Source organism: Micromys minutus (assembly GCF_963924665.1).
Source record: "Micromys minutus genome assembly, chromosome: 9".
Classification (NCBI taxonomy): domain Eukaryota; kingdom Metazoa; phylum Chordata; class Mammalia; order Rodentia; family Muridae; genus Micromys; species Micromys minutus.
In genome coordinates, this window is record NC_137978.1 from 4,989,989 (window position 1) to 5,003,708 (window position 13,720).

A 13,720-nucleotide genomic window follows, 5' to 3' on the forward strand; every position below is an offset into this window, starting at 1 on the left:
ACCTCCAAGAAATCTGAGGGAGTTGGGTGGTGGCGATGGTAGTCAGTCGTCTGGTTATTCACTGTGGGTAGTCTCTTAAGAAGTTAGCAGAGGAAGAGAAGCAGTAGCTGTGGCTCACATTTTACCCAGTTAGTGCCTCAATATTGAAGGTCAGAGTTCACACTAGCTGCTTAGGCCTTTGCTTCTGTCAGGTTACAGTGCTGCAAAGGCAGCAAGGAAAGACACTCGGAATTCCTGTCTCTTTAAGTTAGAATTTCCTTCACCCATACCAGCACAAAGGTTATGCCAGGCATTTTCTACTCTTAACAACTTTACAGGTGTCAGCTGTTTTAATTACCATGTTAATTAACTCTGTGGTGGTAGTCATCCCTACTTTACAGAGGCACAGAGGTTAAGTAACCTGTTAAAGACACACAAATCATTGGTTAAACAATTTGAAATTGCCAGTACTTGACCATTTTGACCTATAAAAACAGTGAGTTGAATATGTTTGAGCCTAGTAGCAGGTGGAGATGCTGTGAACTTTAAGATGCTGGCTGCAGAGCCTGTGGTTCACAGCGGTGCCCCTCCACACCTCCACTCTGAGCAGGCAGTACTTGGCTCCTGGTCTTTCATGAAAGTAGAATGCAAGCATGTTGCCAAGCCTTGCTGTGATCTCTCACACACCTCTCAGGCTTCTGCTGTCAGGAAACTAAGGTGCTTGGATGCTTGGTTGACTTCTGATTCAGCCAGCCACTCCCCACCCCCCACCCGCTCTAAAGCATTTAAAATTTGCTTTTCAAAGGTATCTGAAGGTCGATGCTTGCCACAGGAGAATGGAGTGATTTAACTGTGGTCTGTCTTCTCTCACCAGGAGCTAAAGCTCTCTTCTCACGAGGAAGCCTTGTCCTTTGTGTCCCTGGTGGATGGCTACTTCCGGCTCACTGCAGACGCCCACCATTACCTCTGTACTGATGTGGCTCCCCCACTGATTGTCCATAATATACAGAATGGCTGTCACGGCCCAATCTGGTTGGTTCCAGAATACTCTCAATTACTTTGGTGTGAAAAGAGCTCAGGTTTTAGAGGTAGAAAGTCCCCTTAGCTACACATGTGGCCAGTTGTTGAGGGTGGGGTGGGTGGCCACACACTTGGAGGCTGCCTTTTTTGGGCACCATGCTAACTGAGCTTCCCCTAGCCCTTCCTGTCATTTCCTGCCATGGTCCTTAGAGCTTGCCCCAAATACTCCTCTAATTTCATTTCTGTGCCTCATAGTTTAACCCCTTCACTTCTCCATAGCCAACTCCTACTCTGTCCACTACTGAGTACTTCAAGGGAGACAGGATGCAGATATTTAATTCTTAGGAATTATCTTCATCTGTATCCATGGCAGGCTTTGCCCCTTCTACCGTCTTGGTAACCTGAGAGACAAATAGTTTGGTGGTGTGTGGTCACTGGCTGAGAGAGGCTCACGCTTTATTATCTCATGAAGAATTTCAGAACAAGAATCTGGCCACCATAAAAGCATTGTCCTCTAGCTTCAGTTGAGCCTCCAGACACTTGCACTGCGTATTCCTGATGTCTAGAATACCCTTCCTTTAGGGCAGCGGTTCTCAACCTTCCTGATGCTCTCTAACCCTTTAATACAGTTTCTCATGTTGTGCTGACTCCCAAACATAAAGTTATTTTTGTTACTACTTCATAACTGTAATGCACTACTGTTATGAATCATACTGTAAATATTTAATATGCAATGTAAATATTTAATATTTAATCTGATAAGCAACCCCAAATGGGTCACAACACACAGGTTGAGAACTGCTGCTCTAGGGTCTTCATGGCCTCTCCTTCCTTCAGGTGTTAGCTATTGCCTATCTGGGAAGGCTTCTCTAATCACCTATGTAAAGTGATAGCATTCTGTTGTGCCCCTCCCAGTTTCTCCCCCTTGGATATTACATCCTGCTTTGCGTTCCTTCGGTGGTGTTCATTACTCCCTTACACCAGTGTTTACTTTATGTCCATGTGCTTCCTGTTTGACTCTTCCCAGAGAATGTGCCTCCTGAAGGCAGGACCATGTCTGCACTGCTTACTGCTATGCTGGCGTGCACAGCAAAGATAGTGAAAGAATAAATGTTGCCTGTCTGTGGGAGGCTGAAATCTACTATTTGGAGTAGGTAGCATTCAAAATTGGATTAAACATTGAAGAGTCAGTGTCTTGCCAACTCTCAAAGAAGGGACAGGGTATATGTCCCATATGAGGAATCAACATGAGTGAGGGCACAGAAATATCAGTGACCATATGGCACAGGTGGAAAGCACTTGAAGTCCCTGCTTTTCTTTTTGGGTGTAGGGGAATTTCCTTTTTTTGAGACAGGGTTTCTCTGTGTAGCCCTGGCTGGCCTGGAATTCATTATATAGACCAGGCTGGCCTTGAACTCAGAGATTTGCCTGACTGCCTCACAAGTGCTAGGATTAAAGAGGAGAGCCACTAATATCCGCAAGTCTCTGTTTTTCTAAAGTACACTGACCACACCAGTCCTCTTTCACCAGTACTAAGGAGAACACTTACCAGGTACTAGTAATCGAAGATTCACTGCATTGGGGAGTACAAAGGAGCATAGTGTGTTCTCTAATACTCTTTTACTCACCACTGGTCACCGATTAAGCTCTTACTGTGAGCCCGGCCAGGTGTGGTCACTGAGGACACAACAGTAAAGGAAGTGGACCCAAGTGCTTTCCTCAGCAGTTAGATGGAGGGGCTGGAAAGGGCCAAGCGTGGGACTCCTCCTTTAAATCCTTAGCAGCTCTTACTTACTAATATTGGGGTACACTGTTCTGGTAAGATGTAGAGACATGTCTCTGTAGAATTTGTGACAATCAAGCAGGCCTCTGTGTGATGAAAGGGCAGTAAGTAAGCTTTTTCCTAGAAATTGGAAACTCTGGGTATTTCAAGTTCCATCTCACCACATGCTTTATGCCATGCGAGAGAGGACTCTAGGAGTCAGGCAGATAACAGGATGTGGCTGTAAGCCTGAGCTAGTGCAGGGAATTGGTGTCCCTGGCAGCTTGTGTACTGTGGTATGAGCCTTTGTCCCATGCCTACTCTCTCTCCAGCACAGAATATGCCATCAATAAGCTGCGGCAAGAAGGGAGTGAGGAGGGGATGTACGTGCTGAGGTGGAGCTGCACTGACTTTGACAACATTCTTATGACTGTCACCTGCTTTGAAAAGTCTGAGGTCAGTCGGGACACAGGTGTGGGCAAGGGGAAGCCATGAGGTATCTGTCCACTACTGCCCAGCCCAGGAGCTGTGACAGAAAGGAACACCTGGATCTCTGAGCAAGTCTCTGATAGTCTGGAAAGAATATCCTGCCTGATAGGACACTCAGTAGCCAGACTCTGTTCTTCCTTATTCCCTTCCTCCCTCCCTCTTTCTCTCTATTTTTTCTTTTCTTCCCCCTTTCCTTTCCTTCTCTTTTCTCTCGAGAGAAGGACTACAGCCTTGGAAGGTAGAACATGACCACAAAACTGCCTCCCATCAGGCACATGTGAACTTCAGCTTAGTTACTAGAGTGACTTACTTTATAGCCAATGGCAGAGTCATCAGACCTAGAGCTGTGTTTGCCGATGGCATTCTCTGGTGTAGACTGATGTCAGAGAGCCACCTCATCAACATGGTCTGTTTTCTCCAGAAACAGCTTTGGGCATTTTAACACAAATTGCTTTCCCCGGGTGTCTATTGCATAAACATCCAGATGCAGCTTCAGATGAATTGCTGATTCATGATCGTCAAATGCCTTTGCTATTCACAAAACTTTTTAGAATGTTTAAGAGGTTTTAGAGAATTTTAGAAGATAGTGAGGGTGAGGTTTTGTTTTTTGTGGAGTTGGGATTTTCTTGTTGTTTTCTTGATTTTTTTTTTTTTTTTTTTTTTTTTTTTTTGAGACAGGATTTCTCTATGTAGCTCTGGCTGTCTTGGAACTCATAATGTAGATTAAGTTGGTCTTGAACTAACAGAGATCATTGGCCTCTGAGTCTTGAGTACTAGGGTTGAAGGATTGTACCATCATGTCCAGTGAAGATGGTGAGTTTTATAGTACTAGTCTATATTAAATTGACCAGCAGTAGTGAGGCTCACCCATACTGGAAAAATGAGTTGAAAGAGCCTATTAGGTAGAGGCAAGGCATCAAGTACAGGAGACAAGTGTAAGGGAGCCCCAGGGATTGGGCTCTGTGCCAGTGGAAGGAGGAAGTCACATAAGGAACCCAGTTCTGCCAGAATGTGCTGGGTAACGTTCCAGGGGTGTTTCTGACAGCCAGACCTCAGGGCTGCCTTGGGCTCAGTGGCTTCCTGTTTTCACTTACTCATCAGTCTTTGGAGGAAGTTTAATAGTATGGATGGCTGTGTAAGGCATCCCCGCCTCTTGAGGTAAAATCAGAGCAACGTCTTAGTCGGTCAAGTTACTTGGGGAAAGAACAGTCACAAAGAGGATTGTTTGTTTCATTCTGTTTATGTGCAGTTAATTAAAGTGTAGAGGTCGTATGATAGAGGTAGTGCTGTTCCATTGTATGGGTTTGTTGGATGAAACAACCTTGTGGACACTGGTATTTTAAATGTCATGTCCCAGTTTATACCATTAAGAGATCTTCCTGGCTCCTATCCTTTATATTTTTCTCTTTGTATAGATTCTGGGTGAATTTAGCTATTGAATTTCTTCTTATTTCATGCATAGTGCTGGTCAATCTTTATAAAGTACTAATGTTTTTTCTTATAAAATTAGCATATATTATTATACTTAATAATGGGTTTTATTGCATTCATATCTATAAAATCCATATTCACCCCCCCCCCACAATCCTTGCCCCCTCCAACTCCTGCCAGTCTCTTCTCTCAGAAAGTTTTCCCATTGTCTTGTCTTTTTTTTTTTTTTTTTGATGACTGAGTTTAATTAGGATTGCTCATAGGAACCCAGGATCCATACTTGCAGCTATACCACTGAAGAAAATGTCTCTTCCTTCCCCAGCATCTGTTAACTATATTTACATCACTAGGAGGGATGAACCCTCCTAATCCCTTTCTCCCCTCCATGATACAACCACTGAGAGTTCAAGAGTGCAGCAGCCATGGTGTGCCAGGAAGAAAGTTCTCCAGCACTGCACCCCTTCCTCCTCCGAACTCTTTCTGCCTCTTCTTCCACCTTGTTCTTCGAGTCTGAGAGGAGGTGATATAGATACCCATTTAGGGTCCCGTTTTCAACAGTTGCGCATTCTAAACAATGTGGAGGGTTTTTGTTTTGAATGTGCAACAATCCTATGACATTTTCTCATGGTCTTCATCTTATAGGTCAGAACCCTAGTGACATTTCTGTAGCTGTAAACTCTTTGTGTACTGATGTGCTAGGTCCCTGTTACTTCCCTGGGCTCTGTTTTGTTATTGACTTACTAGTTGTTAATGAAATTATTGAGGGATGTTTTTAGACACAGTTTCTACACCATCCAGCTCAGTGCCCCCTAATATTACATTGCCTGATCCCATTCTAAACATGATTGTTTTGCGGATGGCAGGTATTGGGTGGCCAGAAGCAGTTCAAGAACTTTCAGATTGAGGTGCAGAAGGGCCGCTATAGCCTGCATGGCTCTGTTGACCACTTTCCCAGCCTGAGAGACCTCATGAACCACCTCAAGAAGCAGATCCTGCGCACGGACAATATAAGCTTTGTGCTGAAACGCTGCTGTCAGCCTAAGCCTCGAGGTTTGTCTCTGTGTCCTTTGCCACTTGTGATGTGTCCTTTGCCATGTGGGCTAAAGGGTGCTGTCAAGAAACTGTAGTCCTGGGTGTTTTTCTTTAAGCTCTGTTTCAGGTCTGTCCCCATGTCACATCTAATCTCTCTAGTGCCAGTATTATCTGTATGGCAGACATACAGCTCTCCTCACCACAGTGAGACTGCAGAAGAGACGGCTTAGGATTCATAAGCAGAGATTTCTTTGTTCTTTGAGTAAAGTAGCTTGACAGCTCAGTTTGGTTTATGTGTCAGACAAATGTTTCTGGTATGTCTGAGGGCTAAGAAACTGTGTTAGGTGGGAAGACCCAGGCCCTGTTCTCTGACGATGTATAATATAGTGCAGATAATATTATAGATCACTGAAACCACCTCAATGTTTGATAACATACCCTGGGGTGAAAAGAAAGGGATAATCAAAATCTCTGAGTCATGAGGCACATCCTGAGCTGAGTGTTGGGTGATGAGAGGGAGATGCCAGTCAAGCGAAGGCCTGCCCTGTAGAGCTATGAAGTGTGCAGGAACCAATGTGGCTGACCAGGGCAGGAGCTGCAGGGAGCTTCTAGAGGAACATTGTGAAATAGAGAAGGAAAGGAGAGAACTGGAGCTGAGGAGAACAGATTCGGGATTATAGGAGGCCTTGGCTGCCATCCTAAGGGACTGCAGCCTTCTCCTGCTGTCAGAGGGCCATATAGAAGGAACAGGAACTAAAACCCAGTCAAAGGACAGGGGCTCACCTGGTTTTGGTTAGGCTCTGAGAGAAGCATGGCTAATGTCCCTGAAGTAGACTCCTTGCCCCAGAATGTGAGGGTGAAAGGATGCTTTGGGGTTACCTGGCCAAGGGTCTTGTCTTACCTAATGAAATGAGTCTCATGGAACATCCTGGTAACTTGGGGTCTGGTCTAACCCCAAATACTAGCTCCTCACATATTGGAGTTTTGTTTCCCCACCCCAGCATGCTGCCTTGCCTTTGCTGGGTCTGTCCTTGGAAGTGTGACCTCGAGGAGGAGGCAGCACTCCGCTGACACTGGCCTTGGAGCCTTGCAGCAGGCTCTTTGAGACTGTGTTTATTGTTCTCTAAGGGCTTGTGTTTTCCAGAAGTGCTAGAGATTAAACTCAGGGTCTCATACATACAAGTCAAGTGCCTGCCCTTTGGCTGAGCTATACTTCTAACCTAGGGCTTTGAGTTCTCAGTGTATGCATTATTTTTGAGTCTCAGCAAAAGGCGAGTTCCTGAATTTGGTGAAAGAGGAAGGCCTTGTGTGCTTGTTGATAGATAGGGTTCCCTGTCAGTCTCACAGTAACTGTAGCCTTTATTTTCGTGTTAGCCTATGTGCCACAAAGGGTGAAAACACATCTGCCTCTTGGCCAAGGAGACCTCAGAGCTCCTTAGGGCTTTAAAGCCCAATGGTCTTATTTACTCACAAGACCTCCCTTCTGGTGTTAAAAGAAGATATTACTTCCCTAGGGATGATGGTCCCTGGGAGAAGACGGCATCCATGGAATTGAGAAGGCTGGTGACTAGGATATGCTTTGCTTGAAGGGTGCCTTACCAAGTTCTGGTATAGCTTTCACCTTAACAGCATAGATCTGGAAGCCAGTAGCTTTGGAGGGAAGAGTGTAGGTACAGAGTTGAATATCTCTTATGCAGCTTTTCCTGAGGCTCTTCTGAAGCAGAGCACTGAGAGTGCCTTGTGTCCACTTTTCTCCCTTGCTCATGAACTCCGACGGTCTGGGTTTCACTCACTGCTCTGTGATTCCTGGAAAGCCTAGAATGCATACCAAATCTTGTGCAGACTGCCCCATCAGGTGATAATGGAGTAGCTTCCACTGTAGGTTCAAAGTAGTTTAGTGGCTATTTTATTGTTTTGGGGCAGGGGTTTCCATACAGGAAGTTGGGTTTGGGGACATTCAGTGACTTGCTCGAGGCTTTGAGGTAATGGCGTCAGCATTAGAATAGCAGTGATAGTGAGTAATAACACTGGCTGCTGACGTCTTGGTGTCTGTCTTACATGTTGAATACCACTTAATCATCAGAATAATTCAGTATGCTATTGTCTGCTTTGTACTTGGCCAACACTCCAAGTGGACAAAGACTGGAGATTTGAACACTCTGTCTCACCTGAATACACCAATACTTCCACTCCATTCAAATTACATATGCTTTGTACAGGGATAGATACAATGGTCAGCCAACTCTGGGATCCAGGGTGTCAGTCATCTGTGGGGAGGGAGAGAAAGCTGAGGAGCTTAATGTGGAGCTCCCTCACGGTTAGTTCTCAAAACCTGCCAATTAGAGAAGTGCTAAAGTCAGGAGCATGTGGCACAGAGTGGCATTTCAGTTGTTCAGTTTCTCTGCACTGACTGTCGGGTTCCCTGAGCCAGGTACCCTGATCTAGGTTTCACACTGGGATGTACATCTTTGTGGTAAGCCCTTGGTCAGGCCCAGCACTCAGGCCCACATTCCTGTTGAGCATGTGGGTCCTCTGGGCTCTCCGTATAGACAGTCATGCTGCTGATTTCTACCTAGTTGCTCCTTGTGGAAGATGTCTGTATTCCGATACACAAGGCTGGAACATTCTGGTGGAAGACTAGGGTGGTGGTTGATTATGATGACAGTGGCTGCCAGTGGTGGCACCTTTACTGCATACTAAAGTCTGGGCATAGTCTCATCTGTTTCACTTAGCAGCCTGAGGAGGGCACAGCTTTCTTGTACAAAACGTACTCATGGTAAAATGTTCCCCTCTCACAGGTACCCTGAGTCACACAGATAATCAAGCCATGCGCTACTCTAGGCCCATCCTCTCTCATTCCCAGATGGTCTGCCTACAACCTCTGTCTGACCTCATGCTACCAGTCAAATAGCCTCATTGTATTTGACTCCTTTCCTTCCTCAAGATGGCTGTACAGAGCTTGTTTAAATCGTATTTTTCTAGGGAATAGCCTAGAGTGAAAAGAGAACTATGCAAGGAATGGGATCAGAAAAAGAAGCACCCAGAAGATGACTGAAGCCGGTTTCCGGTACTTAGATTTGTAACCCAGGAAAGGCTGAGTACTGTGTGAAGGCTTCTTTTCTGGCTTAGCAAGCTCTGTGGTTAGGTTGCTGAGTCTCTTTGAGCCTTTGTTCTAATGTGGAGTACAGATAAAGGTGCTGACGATTCCTGTCTCTTGAGCTTGGGCACAGGAGTTAACAGTTTCTTGTAGAACTGTACCCAGCATAGAGAAAAGAACGTGTGAATCTAAACAGGAAAAAAAAGCAGATAGCCCTGCTCTAAGAAGATTTGAGGGGCCTGATTTTAGTCATGTGGCCAATGTTGTCATCTATTGCTTAGTAGTTTGTTTATACTACATCTGTGTGTGGGTTCTGTGAACTGTGCCTTGGAATTTCTACTGATTTTGGGGAACTTTTTTATCCGCATCTAAGAATTAGAACTCCCATGGGAGAATACTTCTCCTTAAACTCACTGTCTTCCAGTGCAGGTAAGTGGAGCAGGGGAACATCTGTGAGTTGTCATTCTCCAGTGGGACTGGTCCAGCCAAACAGTACACGATATGTTCACGGGCTACGTCAGATCTACCTGACTCCCAGAGGACTCTGTACTCTGTCTAAATTCGGACAGCTTACAGAGGATAAACCCTGGCCTGGCAGACCTGGCCATGCATTACATTTGCTGTTTAACTCAGTGAAGCTTGGGAAATAGCCTATTCCAAAGCCACATGCTTAGAGGTTTTAGTGTCATCTAGCAAAGTTTCTAGGACACTTATTCTAGGCTACCTTTTTCTTTCATCTGCATATAGTTTGTACTTCTCTTTTCACAGGGTTCACTAGCCTCAAAGCATCTGCCTTTCCTCATTCAGTTCACCCCTAGTGCTTCCTACATTTAACAAAGTCTTGTTGGGAACTGGGAAAGTGCTTGCCTAGCATTCACAAGGCTCTGGCTTTGAAAGTAAACACAAAACCAGGCAACTTATTCAGACAGACATGGTCCCTGGCTTCTTGAGACTGACTTTTGTCATTGTTTTGTTTTTTTATTCTTTTTTAGACAGCTTAAGCTATTCTCCAACTCACTAGCTGCTCTCACATGCTAAGATTATAGGCATATGCCACCACGCCTTGCCATTCTTAGATTTAAATGTTTATTTCCCAACAGAATCTTCCTTCACCTCAGATCCTGCTGTGTGAACCTTGGGTAAATTGTAGTTCTCCATGTGCTTTCTGACTCATGTTGACTCTGTCATTAGCCTGTGCATTCCTGGAGGGTATGAACTAAGCATTTACCTGACACAGACTTGCTCAGTGATTTAACTTAGCAAACACATGTATTCGGTAAGCCCCGTGGCTCAGCACACAGTGGCTAGCCTTGTCAGTGCAGAATGGCACTTAGAATTCTCTCATCTTCTCACAGAAATCTCCAATCTGCTAGTAGCCACGAAGAAAGCCCAGGAGTGGCAGCCTGTCTACTCCATGAGCCAGCTGAGTTTTGATCGGATCCTTAAGAAAGATATTATACAAGTAAGTCCCAACTAAGGGTCTTCATCCAGCTTTGGTCCTGGCACCCCATAGGGGAACCCCTGGAGATTTAAGTGGGGGGGATTTGGATAAAGTCTGCTTTGGAGAAATTCTAGTGGAAAACGAACAATGAGGTAAGGCCACTTGGCCCCATCTTTCATTTTGCCTAGTCTTGCTGATGGCCTTCCCCTAAGAGACTAATCCTTGATGGATGTGGATATGTAGGTATGGGCTACCTGGGGTAGATGATTAGTGATGTGGTAGTGGGGGTTGGTCTCACTGGGGGAGGGAGTCCAAGCTGATGGATCCCCACCCCCTCAGAGTGCTGCTTTTTCAGACTTCCAAAAGGAATAGAGAAAAGAGGACAAAGACTACAGGTCAGGGCAGGACAAGAGCTAGTTTCAAAAGGGGGACCCCCTGGGGGGCACAGACCATTGCAACAACCTTCCTTGGAGTAGCCTTTGTTACCTAGAATCTCCAGACTAAGCCAGGCCTACAGAGGCACTTAGACAGCTGAGGGGTAGTTGCCACCCTCAGTGGTATGTGTGATTATGCAAAATCTGGTCTTGGGAGGGCAGAGATGGTTTCTTAGGTAAGGACAGTAAAGCAGAGCCCCAGGTGAGTCACCAAGGCTCTGTTCAGACAGAACTGTATCGAAGAATGCGAGAGTGGGCATTGGTCTCTGTGGGTTCTGTTACCTAACCCTTAGAATTAAGTCTTCTAGGAAAGAGTAATTGTCTTAAAAGCATATGCCTTTTATGGAATGTTCTGGGATCGCAGCTTCCCATAATGCCGATGGATCACCTCATGGCAGATGCAGCTCTAATGAATAGCTGCAGCACTTCAGAGTACAGCAGACAGGGAGGATGAATGGCCATTCTGCTGTGACAGATAACAAATGGTGGTATTTGTGTAAATTAATAAACCCGATTAATAGTGGTGTGTCATCCTGTAGGGAACAGGCTTCCTAGATAACGACCACAATTTGTTTTCCATATTTACAAGAGTTTCCATAAGAGCTCCTATTTAAGGGCTTTGTGGGGCTGATATTAGCAGCTCAATGTTATGTCTTATGAATCACATTTTGATTTCCAAATATTTAGAATTAAAAATCATAAGTATTTAAACTCAGATTGGAAGGGTCCTTAGGGTCTCATTCATCTGGTGGTGTGGTCACCTTCCTTCCTGTGAGGAAAAGACCAGCCCAGTCTTCAGCTTGAACTGATTCTGATGTGATGTGTGCTTCCCGAGCTTCTTATGCATGTCCTGGTGGGTGTTGCAAAGTGGTGGGGTAGGGAGTGGGAAAATGGAGGCTCAGTGTAGAAGAGAACATGGACCGAAAAGCTCTGAAACAGAACACACGGCCTCAGCAGTTGTTCCTGTCACCCTGTCAGTCTGTACCAGAGCTTTATGCCTACTCCTTACTTGTGTCACCACATGACCCAGCAGGTGCCATTGTCACTCCACTACAGAGACTAGGCTGAGATCAAACACCATGAAGGAACACAGTTAAAGGCCAGTAAGCATGGGGGTGAGAGGGTAAAGGTCCCTTCACTTTGTCCCCCAGCCCGAGATGCCATCTGGCAGAGCACGCAAGTCTGCTCTGGATACCTGGTGAGACTGATTTGACTGGCTGCTAACATGCTGTCACAGGTTTGTGATGGACTGCAACTGGGCTACAGGGTGACCTGTGAGCCAGAGAATAAACTGCTTTTCCAGAGTAGTGTTGTCACTGGGTCAAGGAAATGTCAGTGCTGTTCATATCCAGGGGCTCTGTGTTTTTCTAAAGACCTGACGAGGACTCTAGATGATGTTTGCGTTCACCCCATCCCACTGTGTTCAGTATCCCATCCTTAAGGCATGATGGAAGAGACAACTTTCTGCTTCCTTCCTCAGGGTGAGCACCTTGGCAGAGGCACAAGAACACACATCTATTCTGGGACCCTGCTGGATTATAAAGATGATGAAGGAATTGCTGAAGAGAAGAAGATAAAAGTGATCCTCAAAGTCCTAGACCCCAGCCACCGGGACATCTCTCTGGCAAGTGTGCCCCTTCTCTGGAGCTGGGAGAGTGGGTTGGCTGAGAGAACCTCTGTGCTTTTTGGCCATGTGATTCCCCGCTTTGTCTTTCAGAACCTCCCTTCAGTACTGTCTTAGACTAGCTGTGTGAGACTAGTGAGGGGAAGACTGGTGGGGAGGACTGAGCAGCCTTGTATACCTGTCCTGCCCTATTCTGTCCCCCTTCCCTGCTACCAAAAGCCCTTGTGATGCTGTCAGTCTCCTGAATAAGCAGAGTGGTCTCAGAACTCTGAAGGGCAACATGAAGGCCCAAAGGAGTCAAATGACTTGACCAGGAACTCTCAGACTGCCAGAGAGGACCAGCGCTAAGTGTGGAGCAGGAAGTACGGCTGCCTGCTTATTCCAACATAGTGGTAAACCTTGTTTTCATGCATTTAGGTGAGAGTGAGGTGGGACTAACGGCTGTGGGAACATTGGTAGGAAGTTCATCCCACCAGCCTTACTCTGTATTGTTGGATTTTCTAAATATTAGAGTGGCCCAGAGGTAAAGGCCTGCCATGACACTGGAAGCCAGGAGAGCAGTATTCAAGTCTGAGAGGTGACAGTGGTGATCTTTTCTGGGATCCACTGATGGATGGCCTGTTAGCAGTTTAGGTGTGAGCCTACACATCCCTTTATTCCTTTTATCCCACAGGCCTTCTTTGAGGCAGCCAGCATGATGAGACAGGTTTCCCACAAACACATTGTGTACCTCTACGGTGTCTGCGTCCGAGATGTGGAAAGTAAGTCTGTTCTTCCTTGAAGAGGACAGCTGGCCCTTGCTGGGGTGGTGGGTGGGCAATATGGAGACATCTTGGGCTTTTTGCCTTCTGTTTATAGGAGAAATCAAGGTCATTCGTGAAGGTCATTGGTGGCCCTGTTTCAGTTTCACTCATTTTGTTAACATTTCTCTCTTGCCACTCTGGGCCCAAGTGTGTACGTGAGGCGGTCTAACGCGGTATAACAGGGCTTGAGAAGAGTGAAGAGTGAAGCCTGGGCTGGCACTGTCCGACTGAAGAGACTTCTGCCAGTTCACCCGTCAGAACCTCTGCTCTGAGTCCTGCTAGGAATGTCTAGGGAAAGGAGGCTTATGGTTTTTTTTTAAACCCAAGCTCTTTGATCTCTAAACTCTGTAGTGCTGGCTAGTCTTGTGTTCACATGGGAGACTTGTTGAAGGGAAGCTTTGTCCTATGGGCAGTCTAAACTTTGAGCTGCAGTGTATGGTGCTATAAAGTAGCAGGGGTGATGGTCACTGTTCTGAATCTTTGTTTTGTGTGTTGGGCACTTCTATGCCTTGTTTAGCAAATCACCCTTGTCCCAAGGCCCTTGAGGAAGGTAAGTATTGCTGCTTTCACATATACAGATGCACGCTGAGGCTCAAGAGAAGCTGTCC

At 45.9% G+C, this 13,720-nt stretch overlaps 1 protein-coding gene across 1 annotated transcript in view; it reads left to right on the forward strand.

Moving 5' to 3' along the window:
* Positions 1-13,720, forward strand: part of JAK1 (Janus kinase 1) — a 107,025-nt gene that overhangs the window by 79,959 nt on the left and 13,346 nt on the right. The window contains exons 9-14 of the mRNA XM_080920999.1: positions 854-1,011; positions 3,094-3,217; positions 5,545-5,731; positions 10,166-10,272; positions 12,166-12,309; positions 12,983-13,070. Coding sequence (XP_080777125.1) covers positions 854-1,011; positions 3,094-3,217; positions 5,545-5,731; positions 10,166-10,272; positions 12,166-12,309; positions 12,983-13,070 — 808 coding nt within the window. The remainder of the gene's footprint in view (positions 1-853; positions 1,012-3,093; positions 3,218-5,544; positions 5,732-10,165; positions 10,273-12,165; positions 12,310-12,982; positions 13,071-13,720) is intronic.